Source organism: Haliotis rufescens, unplaced genomic scaffold, assembly GCF_023055435.1.
Source record: "Haliotis rufescens isolate VD_foot unplaced genomic scaffold, xgHalRufe1.0.p SCAF_43, whole genome shotgun sequence".
Lineage (NCBI taxonomy): Eukaryota > Metazoa > Mollusca > Gastropoda > Lepetellida > Haliotidae > Haliotis > Haliotis rufescens.
This window is the reverse complement of record NW_025964146.1, coordinates 2,885,894-2,901,967: the sequence shown is the minus strand read 5'-3', so window position 1 is coordinate 2,901,967 and position 16,074 is coordinate 2,885,894. Positions and strand designations below refer to the sequence as shown.

General features: G+C 42.7%; 1 protein-coding gene across 1 annotated transcript; it reads left to right on the top strand.

The window, feature by feature from the left end:
* Positions 1-675: 675 nt before the first annotated feature.
* Positions 676-14,467, top strand: LOC124151160 (fibrinogen-like protein 1). Its single transcript, XM_046523517.2, has 3 exons — positions 676-1,104; positions 3,060-3,159; positions 12,911-14,467. Exons 1-3 carry the CDS (start codon positions 760-762, stop codon positions 13,543-13,545), a joined length of 1,080 nt encoding a protein of 359 aa, XP_046379473.2. The 5' UTR covers positions 676-759; the 3' UTR covers positions 13,546-14,467.
* Positions 14,468-16,074: the final 1,607 nt, after the last annotated feature.

Genomic DNA, 16,074 nt, shown 5'->3' with positions numbered 1-16,074 from the left:
CCAAGCTAGAGGTGCCTGACGGTGACATATAAGAAACATTTTGCGTATCGCAGGACGGGGCCTGATGTTTTTTCTGCCACTGTTTGAAACCAGGAATTGTCCGAATTGTTAAAAGAACAGTTTGGAATCGATTCCGTAGACGCACCAACCGAATATGGTGGTTTTGTTGTCTTGACGTCACACGTGGAGAACCGTCCCGTGGCAAGTCATGAGACTCAACATTATTTTTGTACCTTCCAGTATTTCTGCAATAAATACTTGAATTTCAAACTGCTGAACCAAAATACTGCCACATATTACACACACACACACACACACACACACACACACACACACACACACACACACACACACACACACACTTTACTGATGTTTTACTAAAGGGTTCTTGAAAATTCCAATACAAAAGACATTTAAGTGGAGGCATACATTCAGCCATCAAGCGGCAATTGTTTCGACTAAAGAACAACCTACCACACCATTTATCGTGTAAATGCGAGTAACGGTTCAATTACTTGAGTACCGATGTTAAAAATATTGTCTGCATCGTTACTTTTTTGAAGCAATGTTTGTGACGAGTGGGATGTTATAAATAGAAGATTGCATGTGTATCGATTCTTAAGCTTTGTCCAAGGTTGCTCAGATCAAACACCACACCCAGTTGACGAGGCAGACGCCAACAGTTGAGGAGGAAAACGCCAACAGTTGAGGAGGAAGACGCCAACAGTTGAGGAGGAAAAGAGAAAGGGTGCGTCAGTAATGATGGATTCAATTTCACAGATCAGATTTCAACCTGGCTCACAAGTGCCCGTGTTTTTGGTATTACTTGTTGTCGGCTCCTATTCGAGTGAATTTCAAGGGGAACTTTTCACAGCAATGCCCGGGTGTTCTGAAGATGTCATTCTTCCGTTGACTCCTGTCAACTCTGATTTTGTGTCATCTCGGGGTCAGTGTTTGGCAAACTGTCTTGGAGATTCCACATGCATGTCTGTCAACCTCTGTGAAGATCCTCAGAGTGGACAGGTGTGTCACAGACTACCTGAGACGTCAAACGGGTCGTGTTCCGATCTTCAGTCGGCCGTTGGGTGTGTTTTTCTGGAGCCGGTGAGTAACTGAGTGGGATATTTCAACCATTGACATAATGCCTAATGGGAAACGTTTATTTGTAAATAGTCTCATTCGTGAATAATTATCAATAGCGTAGCCTTTTATTTGAAACACACACATGCGAAAGTAAAACGAGAACACAGCTGGAGAAGAATCGACAAAACCAGAAGGTAAAGTGAGCAGGCAGATAAGAATAAAGTAGGAACACGGGTGAAGTTAAAGTGAAAACAGAGGTGAAGGTAAAGTAAGAATACAGGTAATGGTAAAGTTAGAAAACTGGAAAGGATAGTGAAGGTTGTGAAGAAGATACCACACCTATGTATCGGTAGGTGTGTGCCGAAAAGGCGTAGTTGATCTCATGGATTATTGCATCGACCTGTTTCACCTCATGTAACTCAATAAAGCAGCTGTTATTGAGTGATCAAATGGCAGCGTGGATGTTCACACAGGGGCCAGTCGCCTTAGGCAACACAATTTGTTTGCACATTTGCGTCTCTTAGGCGTGACAGAAATCTATTGTCATTGTTCCGCATTCCGGTTCACCCGAATTATGTTTCTTGGCTTGTTAGAACAATGCCCTTGATCGTGGGTTTCGCAGAATGGTAAACGTCTAATACATGCATCACTTTGGGCTTTCCCGATATGGCTGAACGACTGTGTGGGGCTTCAAACCCAACTCACACAGTAATATGGACAGACAAACAGACAGACAGGCAGTATATTCAGTATATAGACCTGAATACATCCATATACAGAACAATATTTTCCTATTAAGATACTATGATTAATAGATACAATTAAACAGATACAGGTATAAGCACTGCAAACATATCAGCAACTGTTTATATTTATCTGTAATTTCAGGAGATATACGCTCGGTTTTTTCCTGCAATATATCAATCACATAGTTTGGGTTTATTTTATATTCAGTTTCCTTTGATGAGTGGCTGTGAATACTGGATGATACCATGACATCTACACAGGAATTGATTTCACATTTTGCTTGTCTATGCATTATATACTGTTAGTTATAGTGTCTTTAGCTGCCATACACTGTGTCATATTAAGCTAACGCCTCGCCCAATATTTTGCTTCGAACCTAATGCGACTAATGACATCACAACGAATTTATTATGACGAAAAGTTTGACTATCTGGGGTCTTTATCATAAAATATGTCCGCATGTTATCAGAAAACGACGGGCTGCTGTCTGTTCTATTGGTATGTGATGTCATTGGTGTCACGTTCATTGTTTGTGACGCCTTCCTAAATTATGTTCTTTAAAGTTGCTATTTGTAAATCAGTGCCCTCCGTTGTGAGGTATTTTATACAGCCGCCAAACGTATGCTGCTGTTTGTTGTTTTGTTCTTTTGTGGATTAACAACAAATTCTATCCACTTTAGCTCTAATAACGGTAACGTTATTTTCAGGGCATTATCATTTGTAGAAGCCCTGGGTCTGTTTACCAAACTACTCTATAGTTTTGATGAAAAAAAGTCACGAACGTGATTTCTTTAGAAATTATTGTTCTTGTGCAACACTGTTAAATATATAAAAACACAAGACAGTATTGAATAACGAATGTTTGTACCAGAATATTCCTGTGAAATATGTGAGGTGAATGTTTGAAAATCCAAGATGGCTGTCACTGCCGATAATCTCACATTATGTCGGAAACAACCATCTGGGATTATTACTGACGGTATTCACAGCAGGTGATAAGTTCTGCGCTATATAATAATACTTTACATATTTCTATTATAGGAAAATATTCTACAGCCATACATTTGCATTGTTTTAGAAAAAGGAATACATCTCAAAATTTTAGCAAAATCATGGCGAGGACACCAGAAAAGTGGCTTTACACATAGTACTCATACACATGATAAGATATCCCAGTATTGAAGTATACATATCATTACTTTGGTTATTCCCAACTGGTTTGGTTTCAGGTGAATGTGTGCCAGCACGGTGGAAGGTTCAATGACTCCATGTCTAAGTGTGACTGTTACGATGACTTCACAGGAACCTACTGTGAGAGGCGATACACAGGTGAGTCAAGATGCCTGGGCCTAGATTTTCGAAACGATCGTAGCCCTAAAACTATCGTAAAGTTATCGCAAGGAAATCGTAGGCCATCGTAGCCTATTTTCGAAACTATCGTAGCCCTAAGATATCTTCAGTGTGTCGTAAATCTAAGCCCCATACCTGTCGTAAGTTTATTTTATCTTCATCGAAGATGTCGGCATACTTTGCCATAAATATTTGGCCAAACAATTAGTCTGCTTTACGTTCAAACATTGACATTTCATTTTGTTAAACTGTGTGATTCAAATTGACATTTCGAAAACACAAAGAACGCAACAATGATTTCACGTCAGAAATGTTTACACTGAAGAAGTGTGAAACAACATATCTTGTCGAAAATTTAGGAAGGAAAAAAACGGAAGGTGTCGCAGGCTATAGTAATGACCGTGATCTTATTGATAACTCAGGGGCAGCTAATCTTAGTTCATACTCTAGTTGAGAGTGGTTTCCCTTTGTATTCGCCCGGCGAGGCTTTGCTCAATGTAATAGTTTTCATTCCCCTGTTATATTTTCTTGATCGCATTTGCGTCAATGCTTTAGTTTTTATTTTCACATTTTATAAAATTATATCAATCTACAAGGGTTTCGCATCAGTTTTTACATCTAAAATCTTGTGGGACGAGCGGTTTAACAATTGAATTTTAACTATACAGTGTTGTATTTATTGACTTAACAAGGAAATACATGTGATCAAATATTTGTATAGTATATTTGATATTTTTCAAGCAAAAGTAATTGTATTTTGTTTCGTTTTAAATACAATACCAAGGTTATCTATTCTATTGAAAGACAAATATTTAAAACTGTCTGTTGAACAATTGCATTAATTGGAAACAGGTGATTAACGGCATATAGATGTTTTCCATTAAATATGACATTTTTTTGAAATTTTGACAGCAAAAGTTAAGCACAGATTTGCGCATCAAATAAAAATCAAATAAGAAATGGGTTCAAATGCTCGTTCGGGTTTAGAGTGTCCATGTCCAAAATTGACTTTCCAATATATGTTTGCAGAAAACGTTTATTGAATGAAATTTACTGATCAATATAAAATAGACATTTTTAACACGATAATTTTGCATTCAATAAACCGATTTTGAAATAATTGATTTTGGTATTTTTAATTATTAAGTGTACATCTACCCGTTTTATGATGGAAAAATATGGACACTTGAGACCATTCAGACAATAAAATCGTTGTAAAGTATAGGATCAACGGACAAATACCAATAAATGATCCTTAGTAATACTCTCAGACAAGCCAAACATCATCGAACTACGTTCTGGAATAGATTTGACACATTTACAATGTATTTCGCTCCTCAGACAGATTTAAATGAAATCAGACAAATCAGTCTATTAGCTCTACATAATTTAAAAGGACAAAGAAGGACTACAATATATGCATGTCCACGTTAACTTGTGTCGTGTTCCATGAGAGAACATAACTTGACAATTCCTAAATTATCTCTCTTCGGGTGTTCGGGTAGTCATGGCATCTCTTATCATAAGAACAAAACGTCTACATGTAGGACATATGTAGCATTGTACGGAATTTCACTCAAATAGTTGTTGCGTGTTAAACAATGTGACCTGACAATGTGATTGATCATGAATTCCGTGTCACTTCTTAATGTTATTGTCAGCTGCTGGGCAATCCCCGTGGCGTCATTGGGAAACACCTCGTTTTTTCAGTCTCTTAGACAAATGAGTTCTCTGTCAGAGTTACGACAACTATCGTATCTTTGTGCGATCTGCGACAGGTTTACGATAGTTTCGAAAATGTATCTTATCTTAAACTTAAGATATCTTATCTTTGAACGAAAGCTGTAGCTAAGATCGTTTCGAAATCTAGACCCTGGTTCCGAGGAATCGAAAGTAATATACTCAAAACGGCGGTCTGGTATCTTCGGGGCTTTAGAGTTTCCATATTATGTTACAAAAACACCCCATTGGGACCCGGTGTAGAATGTATCCAAAGCACCCAATGGGTGGTCGTGCAAGGCGACCGAATTGGGCAACCTGTATACCGTGGTTTGGGTCCCTGTGTCAGCAGAGGACGGGAGTCTGGTGGTTGAGGGCACTAGATCCATGAGCAGCGTCCCTGTGTCAGCGGAGGACGGGAGTCTGGTGGTTGAGGGCACTAGATCCATGAGTTGCGTTCCTGTGTCAGCGGAGGACGGGAGTCTGGTGGTTTAGGGCACTAGATCCATGAGTAGCGTCCCTGTGTCGGCGGAGGACGGGAGTCTGGTAGTTGAGGGCACTAGATCCATGAGTAGCGTCCCTGTGTCAGCGGAGGACGGGAGTCAGGTGGTTGAGGGCACTAGATCCATGAGTTGCGTTCCTGTGTCAGCGGAGGCAAGGAGTCAGGTGGTTGAGGGCACTAGATCCATGAGCAGCGTCCCTGTGTCAGCGGAGGACGGGAGTCTTGTGGTTGAGGGCACTAGATCCATGAGTTGCGTTCCTGTCAGCGGAGGACGGGAGTCTGGTGGTTGAGGGCACTAGATCCATGAGCAGCGTCCCTGTGTCAGCGGAGGACGGGAGTCTGGTGGTTGAGGGCACTAGAACCATGAGTTGCGTTCCTGTCAGCGGAGGCAAGGAGTCTGGTGGTTGAGGGCACTAGATCCATGAGCAGCGTCCCTGTGTCAGCGGAGGACGGGAGTCAGGTGGTTGAGGGCACTAGATCCATGAGTTGCGTTCCTGTGTCAGCGGAGGCAAGGAGTCAGGTGGTTGAGGGCACAAGATCCATGAGCAGCGTCCCTGTGTCAGCGGAGGACGGGAGTCTGGTGGTTGAGGGCACTAGATCCATGAGTTGCGTTCCTGTCAGCGGAGGCAAGGAGTCTGGTGGTTGAGGGCACTAGATCCATGAGCAGCGTCCCTGTGTCAGCAGAGGCAAGGAGTCAGGTGGTTGAGGGCACTAGATCCATGAGCAGCGTCCCTGTGTCAGCGGAGGTCGGGAGTCTGGTGGTTTAGGGCACTAGATCCATGAGTTGCGTTCCTGTCAGCGGAGGCAAGGAGTCTGATGGTTGAGGGCACTAGATCCATGAGTTGCGTTCCTGTGTCAGCGGAGGACGGGAGTCTGGTGGTTTAGGGCACTAGATCCATGAGTTGCGTCCCTGTGTCGGCGGAGGACGGGAGTCTGGTAGTTGAGGGCACTAGATCCATGAGTTGCGTTCCTGTCAGCGGAGGCAAGGAGTCTGATGGTTGAGGGCACTAGATCCATGAGTTGCGTTCCTGTGTCAGCGGAGGACGGGAGTCTGGTGGTTTAGGGCACTAGATCCATGAGTTGCGTCCCTGTGTCGGCGGAGGACGGGAGTCTGGTAGTTGAGGGCACTAGATCCATGAGTAGCGTCCCTGTGTCAGCGGAGGACGGGAGTCAGGTGGTTGAGGGCACTAGATCCATGAGTTGTGTTCCTGTGTCAGCGGAGGACGGGAGTATGGTGGTTGAGGGCACTAGATCCATGAGCAGCGTCCCTGTGTCAGCGGAGGACGGGAGTCTTGTGGTTGAGGGCACTAGATCCATGAGTTGCGTTCCTGTGTCAGCGGAGGCAAGGAGTCAGGTGGTTGAGGGCACTAGATCCATGAGCAGCGTCCCTGTGTCAGCGGAGGACGGGAGTCTTGTGGTTGAGGGCACTAGATCCATGAGTTGCGTTCCTGTCAGCGGAGGACGGGAGTCTGGTGGTTGAGGGCACTAGATCCATGAGCAGCGTCCCTGTGTCAGCGGAGGACGGGAGTCTGGTGGTTGAGGGCACTAGAACCATGAGTTGCGTTCCTGTCAGCGGAGGCAAGGAGTCTGGTGGTTGAGGGCACTAGATCCATGAGCAGCGTCCCTGTGTCAGCGGAGGACGGGAGTCAGGTGGTTGAGGGCACTAGATCCATGAGTTGCGTTCCTGTGTCAGCGGAGGCAAGGAGTCAGGTGGTTGAGGGCACTAGATCCATGAGCAGCGTCCCTGTGTCAGCGGAGGACGGGAGTCTGGTGGTTGAGGGCACTAGATCCATGAGTTGCGTTCCTGTCAGCGGAGGCAAGGAGTCAGGTGGTTGAGGGCACTAGATCCATGAGCAGCGTCCCTGTGTCAGCAGAGGCAAGGAGTCAGGTGGTTGAGGGCACTAGATCCATGAGCAGCGTCCCTGTGTCAGCGGAGGTCGGGAGTCTGGTGGTTTAGGGCACTAGATCCATGAGTTGCGTTCCTGTCAGCGGAGGCAAGGAGTCTGATGGTTGAGGGCACTAGATCCATGAGTTGCGTTCCTGTGTCAGCGGAGGACGGGAGTCTGGTGGTTTAGGGCACTAGATCCATGAGTTGCGTCCCTGTGTCGGCGGAGGACGGGAGTCTGGTAGTTGAGGGCACTAGATCCATGAGTTGCGTTCCTGTCAGCGGAGGCAAGGAGTCTGGTGGTTGAGGGCACTAGATCCATGAGCAGCGTCCCTGTGTCAGCGGAGGACGGGAGTCTGGTGGTTGAGAACACTATATCCATGAGTTGCGTCCCTGTGTCAGCGGAGGACGGGAGTCTGGTAGTTGAGGGCACTAGATCCATGAGTTGCGTTCCTGTCAGCGGAGGACGGGAGTCTGGTGGTTGAGGGCACTAGATCCATGAGCAGCGTCCCTGTGTCAGCGGAGGACGGGAGTCTGGTGGTTGAGGGCACTAGATCCATGAGTTGCGTTCCTGTCAGTGGAGGCAAGGAGTCTGGTGGTTGAGGGCACTAGATCCATGAGTAGCGTCCCTGTGTCAGCGGAGGCAAGGAGTCAGGTGGTTGAGGGCACTAGATCCATGAGTTGCGTTCCTGTGTCAGCGGAGGACGGGAGTCTGGTGGTTTAGGGCACTAGATCCATGAGTAGCGTCCCTGTGTCGGCGGAGGACGGGAGTCTGGTAGTTGAGGGCACTAGATCCATGAGTAGCGTCCCTGTGTCAGCGGAGGACGGGAGTATGGTGGTTGAGGGCACTAGATCCATGAGCAGCGTCCCTGTGTCGGCGGAGGACGGGAGTCTGGTGGTTGAGAACACTATATCCATGAGTAGCGTTCCTTTGCCCAATACACCACTTCGACCCTTACCTCGCCAAGACGGCTGGTAGGATGGGCCCGGTCCTATCAATCGGCTCGTCATGTTAAGCCCTTTGCATTATTTGTACTTGCACAAAATTTGAATTCAAAGTTTACTTATACTTTAGGTCTTCGCCAAAATGTTTATATAAAAAACTAAATGTTTGATTGTGAAGTCGTATGCCCTGAAGGCGGCGGCTCATGGGTCAATCTGGTTGGCTTAAGTTTTACTTACTTCGTCTGCGACCATTCCAGTATCCAGCAAGATGGAGATCCACAGACATATAGCATTGTACCTGTGAAATCCGTTGTGGGTGGGGACCTGGGATGATGGTGATCCATTTACAACTTCAAAATGGAACACCCCCCCCCCCCCCCCCCCCCACCCCCCCACCCCCCCCCCACCCCACCCCCCACCCCTCAATAAAAAAACCCGCACATTAGAAGATTACTCAGATGAGGAGACTTCCATACTGAAGACTTCTTCTACTATTTGGGCATATCAAATTTTCCACCGATAATTCGGAAGATTATAATGAACCATTTTCTCTTGATGAGCTCTCTGCAGCTCTTAATAAATTCCATGATACTGCAACTGGACCTGATGAAACTCATTACCAATTGTTGAAGCATCTCACTCATAAATCGTTGTTACTGCTTCTTAGTATATTTAATAACATATGGAAACGAGATACATTTCCAGATTCCTGGCATAAAGCAATCATCATTCCTATTCCTAAGCCAGGCAAAGATAATACCAATTTAACAAATTACCGTCAAATTGCCTTGACTGGCTGTGTTTGTAAAACATTAGAAAGAATGATTAACAATAGACTTGTTTGGCATCTTGAACTTAATAACTTAATAACAGATATCCAATGTGGATTCAGACGTCATAGGAGTACAGTTGATCATCTTATTCGACTTGAGTCATTTGTTCGTAATGCCTTCGTAAATAAACAACATGCATTTTCTATATTCTTTGATTTAGAAAAGGCATATGACACCACTTGGAAATATGGTGTATTGAATGACCTCTGTAATATGGGATTCCGTGGGCGCATGCCTGCTTATATTTCTCAGTTCCTTGACAATAGACAATTCCATGTTCGTGTGGGATCGACTCTGTCAGATATATTTAATAAAGAAATCGGCGTGCCACAAGGAAGTATTCTACCAGTTACCTTGTTTAGCATTCAGATCAACAGTCTCGCCAAGTGTTAATGAACACACTGATGGTTCCTTGTTTGTTGACGACTTTAATGTGTCTTGTCGCGGAACTAACATGCATACTGTTGAGAGACAGCTGCACATGTGCCTCAACAGAATTCATAAGTAGACTTAGGAGAACGGTTTTAAGTTTTCACGGAACAAGACATGTTGTCTCCATTTCTGCAATAAGAGGAAAATACATAATGATCCTGACTTGTTCTTGAATACTACACCGATCAAAGTATTTAAAGATGCAAAATTTTTAGGTATTACATTTGGTAGCAAACTGTTGTTTATTCCCCATATTAAAAATCTGAAGACCAAATGTCTAAAGGCACTTGATATTATTAAAGCTGTGTCAAATGCTCATTGGGGTGGGGATAAAGACACACTTCTGCATCTCTACAGAGCACTAGTTAGATCTAAGCTGGACTATTCATGTTTAATTCATGGTTCAGCCCGTAGATCTTATTTACGGGAACTAGATAGTATTCACCATCAGGGATTGAGGTTGAGCTTAGATGCATTCAGAACATCTCCTATCGAAAGTCTGTGTGCCAAAGTACCTTGTCTCAAATTAAGAGGGATAAGCTTGCTCTTCAATATATCACTAAACTCAAATCGAATATTCTAATCCAGCCTTTGATAGAGTTTTAAAACCTCTATATGTGGGATTGTATCTCAAAAAGGGTAATAATAATAATAATAAGTGATAATTAGTGCAAACAGGCCAGGAAGTGCAGGAAAAAAAACCAAGAAACATTTTCCCCGAAATCCAACTGTCTATAACGTGAATCATGTTAAAGTCACAAATACCAAAGCAAGCTGCATCTTCGAACAAAATAAGCTCAAGTACTGGTGGTATAATGTTTCAAAAATAAATTCTCGCACACCAAATGCCCAAGGCGTGGAACATGATTGCAAAAATTGAAGGCAAAGGATCAAAATCGAGTGTCCACAATCTCAAGGTAGCTGACCATCTTGTGACAGATAAATTGGACATTGCAAATATTTTGGGTGAAACGTTGGCAAAACACTCTTCCTCGCGTAACTATGTTCGTAAGTTTCAAATATATCAGAAACAGGAAAAGAAGAGGATTGATTTTACTTCTCAAAATTGAGAAGATTATTATGAGGTAGTTGCGCTCCATGAGCCAAATACTGCCCTTGGTCAAGCGCACGATACTGCAACGGGAGCTGATTATATTCACTATACACTCCTGAAGCATTTGCCTGATACATGTTTAGAGATACTTGTAGATACATATTTGTTACGATCTGGACATCAATGAATTTTCCTCCTTCATGGAGCGATTCGCTGTGCAGAGTTGCGTCCCTTGGGCACGCCAGAAACCTATGATTGTGGGTTCGAATCCCGGTTGGCCCCGATTATGTTTCTAGGTTTGTCAGCACCCTACCCGTGCTCGTGGGTTTCACCGAAGTGGTAAACGTCTGAGACCTGCATCACTTCGGGCTTTCCTCCCACATTAAGCTGACACGCCGCGATATAACTCACTCACTCACTCACTCCTTCATGGAGTAATGAAATAGTTGTTCCTGTTCCTCATCCTGGTTGGGACGACACAGATGCATCCAATTATCGACCAGTATCACTAACCAACTGTTAACAAGACAATGGAGCGAATGGTAAATACAGTAATCGACTTGTGTGGTACTTGGACACTAACAATCTCATTAGTAACATTCAATGTGATTTCTAAAATATAATACCATTGACCATTTGGTACATTTAGAATCTTTTGCTAAAAAACTATTGTAAACAAGAGTTTGCCACTAACGTGGCTATATCCCCCGCCCCTGTTGCAGAATTTATGACATAATAAAATCTAAACAAACCCTAACCTTTTTTAACCGAGGTGGAACTTGTCATGGAAATTGTAAAAAAAAGAAGAGTTTGGAACCTAAGTCCATCTTGCTGCCATGGAAATGTAAAAAAATCAAAATTCCTGACAAACCTGCAAAGTTTCATGAAAAAATATTAAACGGTTTATGAGTTATCATGGTTATGCTCCGGAAACGAACCCTACCCTCACAGAACCTAAGTCCATCTTTTTGCCATGGAAACGTTAAAAATATAATTTTCTAAAGTTTCTAAATAGCAAAAGGCACCAGTTCAGCATGCACCTGACAGATCTGCAAAGTTTGATGAAAAAATATTGAACGGTTTATGAGTTATGCTCCGGAAACGAGCCCGTTTCTATATCCCCCGCCAACTTTGTTGGGCGGGGGATAATAAACAGCATGCAGTATAAATCTTTATTGATTTAGAAAAGGCGTATTACACCACATGAAAGCATGGTTTTTAAAAAGATGTACATGATTTGGGGTTAAGATTCCGTTTCCCACAAGTTATGTCACATTTCAGGTTCGTTTGGGTTCTACCCTGTCTGACCATTGCAATCAGGATCAGGGAGTCCCACAAGGCAGCATTTTTTCTGCACTCTGCTTAGTATAAAGATTTATAGTCTTTCAAAGGTTTTAAATGATTCAATTAATAGATCCCTTTTTGTGGATGATTTTAATATTTCATGTTGTAGCAGAAAATCTAGGCTGGTTATTCTCTTGCAATGACAATTCATATTAGATTTTTCATCAGAGATCTTACACAAAGCAAGTGGGACACTCAAGTAGGTATTAATACATTACATGCAATAAAACCAACGCCCGGTTTCACCTACTTGGATCGTGAGTCAACATTTGAAAAGGTCATGCGATGATGTCATGTTGGCCATTGCAGATATACTCATATCTATTGAAAGGTGAGGATCCTCCATTCTGTGTCCCTTGTGATGAAAGAATCACGGTCAAGCATGTCCTGCTTGACTGCATTGATTTTTCCGTCAGAAGGGATAACTATTCCCAGGTTTCATCCGCAAAGGATCCGTTTAATGTAAGTTCTCGTTTGATTCTTGTTTTTTAATAGAACAAGGAGTTAATTGATCAATTTTGATAATATGCATTGTAATAAGTGATTGATTTTAATTTGGTTGAATGAAGTAATTACTGAGATATTTTTGTGGCTGTACCTTCAAAGAGGGCTAATGTAACGTGACATCCCATTCATTCAAAGAAGTTTTCATCTTTCCATTGCTTTTATCATAGAATACTTGTAGGTTTTACATATTTTGGCTTAACTTCCTAACTAATCACAAGTGACCAGAGGCACGGTGGACATCATGCCGGAAGCAGATGTACCGTAAGTCCCCAAGGTTCCTGGTATGGTGGCCCAACTTTGGTTGCTGGTGATCTATAGCCAATTTTGTATAATGAATCGTTTTGAATAATACAATTTTTATGGTTGCATACTCGTTTTAAATCTGTTTCTGTGATAATGTTGTGCCCTTACTGTCATTTGTCGACAGGTTTTATTGTCTACATTTATGTATTATTAACGAATCATCCTTGTAGTATTTGATTAGCAGGATTTACTTAATGCTCTTGCAGACTGTTCGGAAGCTTATGCTGGAGGGTTGAGAGGAGCAGGGAATTCCTATCGTAACATCCCCATCCGGCCACTCCTGGCTCCCCGAGAATATCAGGTGGAATGTTATCTTGCCATCAACGGATGGATGAAGGTTGGGAGCAGAGGAACTAACTGTCAGGAAGACTACAACAAAACCTGGTCTGAGTACAAGAATGGTTGGGGCACATCGTGTTCTGTTTGGCTAGGACTTGAAGCTATTCACTACATTACCAAACAGGCGACCTGCCAACTGTATGTAAAGTTAAATAACAATCTAGTGTTTTACTACCGGAGCTTCAGGCTTGAAGATGAAGCAAATAGTTACACGCTCACCTACACCACTACGTATTCTCATGCCACGAAACGCTCAGGGAATGGGTTTGAGTATGGAGAACCCAACAAGAGCATTAAAGGTGAGAGGTTCGCCACGTGGGATCACCCCGACTCCTCGGGATGCGCTTTAAGTGATGGGGCAGGGTGGTGGTACGGGACTGTCTGCCCCGATACCAATCTCCACAAGAACTCCACTACGAGCGTAGTGCAATGGCCGGACGATGGTGATGTCTTACACACAGTGATGTACCACAAATTATGGATACAAGTTTCCTGGCCATAGCAGTGACAAGCTTCATATTTCAACAGCAGGCTGCAGGAAACTGTATGACTCGTATTCCTGTTCTAGTTGTAGATTTTCGGGTCTATGGAAAGTCACTTTTTAAAACATGTTAAATAGTCTTACAAAGAAATTCATATGAGATTTCATTGTTTTCTAAACAGCAACAAACAAGTGCCTGATCCCACATTCAGCGCGTATGCATATTGAAATCTCAGCTAGAGGCCATGCTGTAACTGTGACGTCACAGTGAAAGACGTCCGACATTTTATTTCGTTTTCAGTGCATTAATCTACATGAAGTGATTTTCCATTATTCCTGGTGTATTGAGGACTCAAAATTGGGGTTTGTTTAGGCAGGAGGGGATGGGGGTGTGTGTACTATTTTCTGTTCATGGTCTTGCAGACCCTTGTCTGATTTAATTCACAAAACATTCAGGATTCACTCATTTGCTCACCCCAGAAACTAGTATACTACTCAACACAAATCTCAAAAGCATTGAGAAAAGATTGCGATTTGAATTACAATTATTGAAAAATATCGAAAAAAAGTAAATATGTAAAGGAAACTTTTGCGTTCACCATTAATCTTATAAATATTGAATATGCGTACCAAATACGATTTTATATTTTACGAGTCCCGCGTACCACATCGCTGAGGTTTCGAATACTCTCTAAATAGACCCCCGAATGCCGCATACGCAAAGAGGGTTGGTAGCCTCATTTTGGGGAAGTCTTTATTAAACTAGACCTGAAGTGGAGAATCTTCTGTATCCACAGTTTCTGAAGCCCTGAAATTATTTGAGTTCAAACAAAAATATGGAACTCGTTTATACTCACCACCACGTATATTATTGTGTTTTTGTATGAATGATTGATTGTTTGTTGTTTAACGAACTGGGGTCTGGACCAGACAATCCAGTGATTGACATCAACTGCATCGATCCACTCAATTGGGATACGATAGCATGCATCAACAAAGTCAGCGAGCCTCTTACGACAAGCATAGTCGGCTTTTACGGTAAGCATTTTTGTCTGAAAACAGGATAGATGATATAAATAAAGTTATCAATCCCCATGTCAGAATAATGAGATCTGATAGGCCCACGTGATAAAATACAATATATCCCGCCACGAGCAAGTCAGGGTGCACGTGGATTTCTGGAATCCCTAATATCCTGCTTCGTAGGGAATAATCCGTCACACCTTTTCCTAGTCAATGGAAGTCACGTGACAGAGCCTCGACTCAATCGAACAGCAGTTCTCTATTAATTTTGAATTTATTTATTATTCTTTTACAATGTCATAATGTCGGTACGATACGGTGAAGCAGGATCACTCGGGTTTTATGCGTCCCTCATTAGGTTTTACGCCACTCGACACTGGCTCGACTTACGCAGGACTTAGTCATGTAAAATAATAATAAAAAATATCAAGTACATGTAACTGCCTCGAGAATGATTTTACGATAAATGTAAAAAAAAAATATTTGTGAGTCACTTTTATTGGATAGATGCTTTTTGTCGAATGTTAATAATAAGTTTTTCTCAAACGAACCCTCGGTAGGGAGGGAAGTTTTTATTGGTTGTGGATTTCAAAAGGAGGTCGGTTGGGAGATGGCGGTGGTTTTATCCCCTGAATCCCGCCTCTGGATCCATTATCGACGATTATTTCAGTCATTTTCTGTCTAATTCTGGGATAAGTAATTGTTTGAACAAAAACTGTTGAAATTTAGATAAGTGTGAAGTTGGTGTACATTTTTGTGAGAAATTATAATGTGACAGGTATTTTTACTTTGATGTCAGTTTAAATTCATTTATTTGTTGTTAAATAAATTTATTTCATTCTTCGTTTGTGTCCCTCTCTGATCATCATCCCGAGGCAAGAGAGTTAACTGAAAGTCCAGTTTCCACCCTTGCCGAACTAGGTCGTAGCGCCACCAGTGGCTATTACTAGTTATGTCCCTCCTAAGCCTCTCCTTTGGACCAATCAGATTCCAACTCTCGTATCACTTGCGTTTGCTTCACACAAAATGGTGGCGCCCAGTCAGGACGATCTGATCGATAATCAAGATCTACATTGTGATAAAACGGGTCTTACATCGCGAAATGCATCAAATCACGTGAGCACCTTGACTAAAAACATGAAAAGATTTGGAATAATCTGTTGACAACGAGTTGGCAGTGCACTTGCTTTGCAAATACTGCAGTCGATCGAAATCTGCACGACAGTTTACGAACCGGATTTCGATTTCGGTGCGCGATTTTGATTGGACTATGCATAGACTCGTTAGTCCAGCCAAAATGTCCATAATACCAGCCTAGTTCGGCAAGGGTGGAAACTGGACTTTTAAAGTCAGTTAACTCCTTTGCCTCGGGAAGATGCTCTCTGATATATGGTAGTCCATGATGTAATGATGGATGAGTTTTTGACAAGACGAGTAGAGTCACTGTGCTTGTAGTGAGGTACATGCCTGCCACTAATATCCCTCTAATGATCAATGAAGTACATAACATCATAACAGTTTACACGG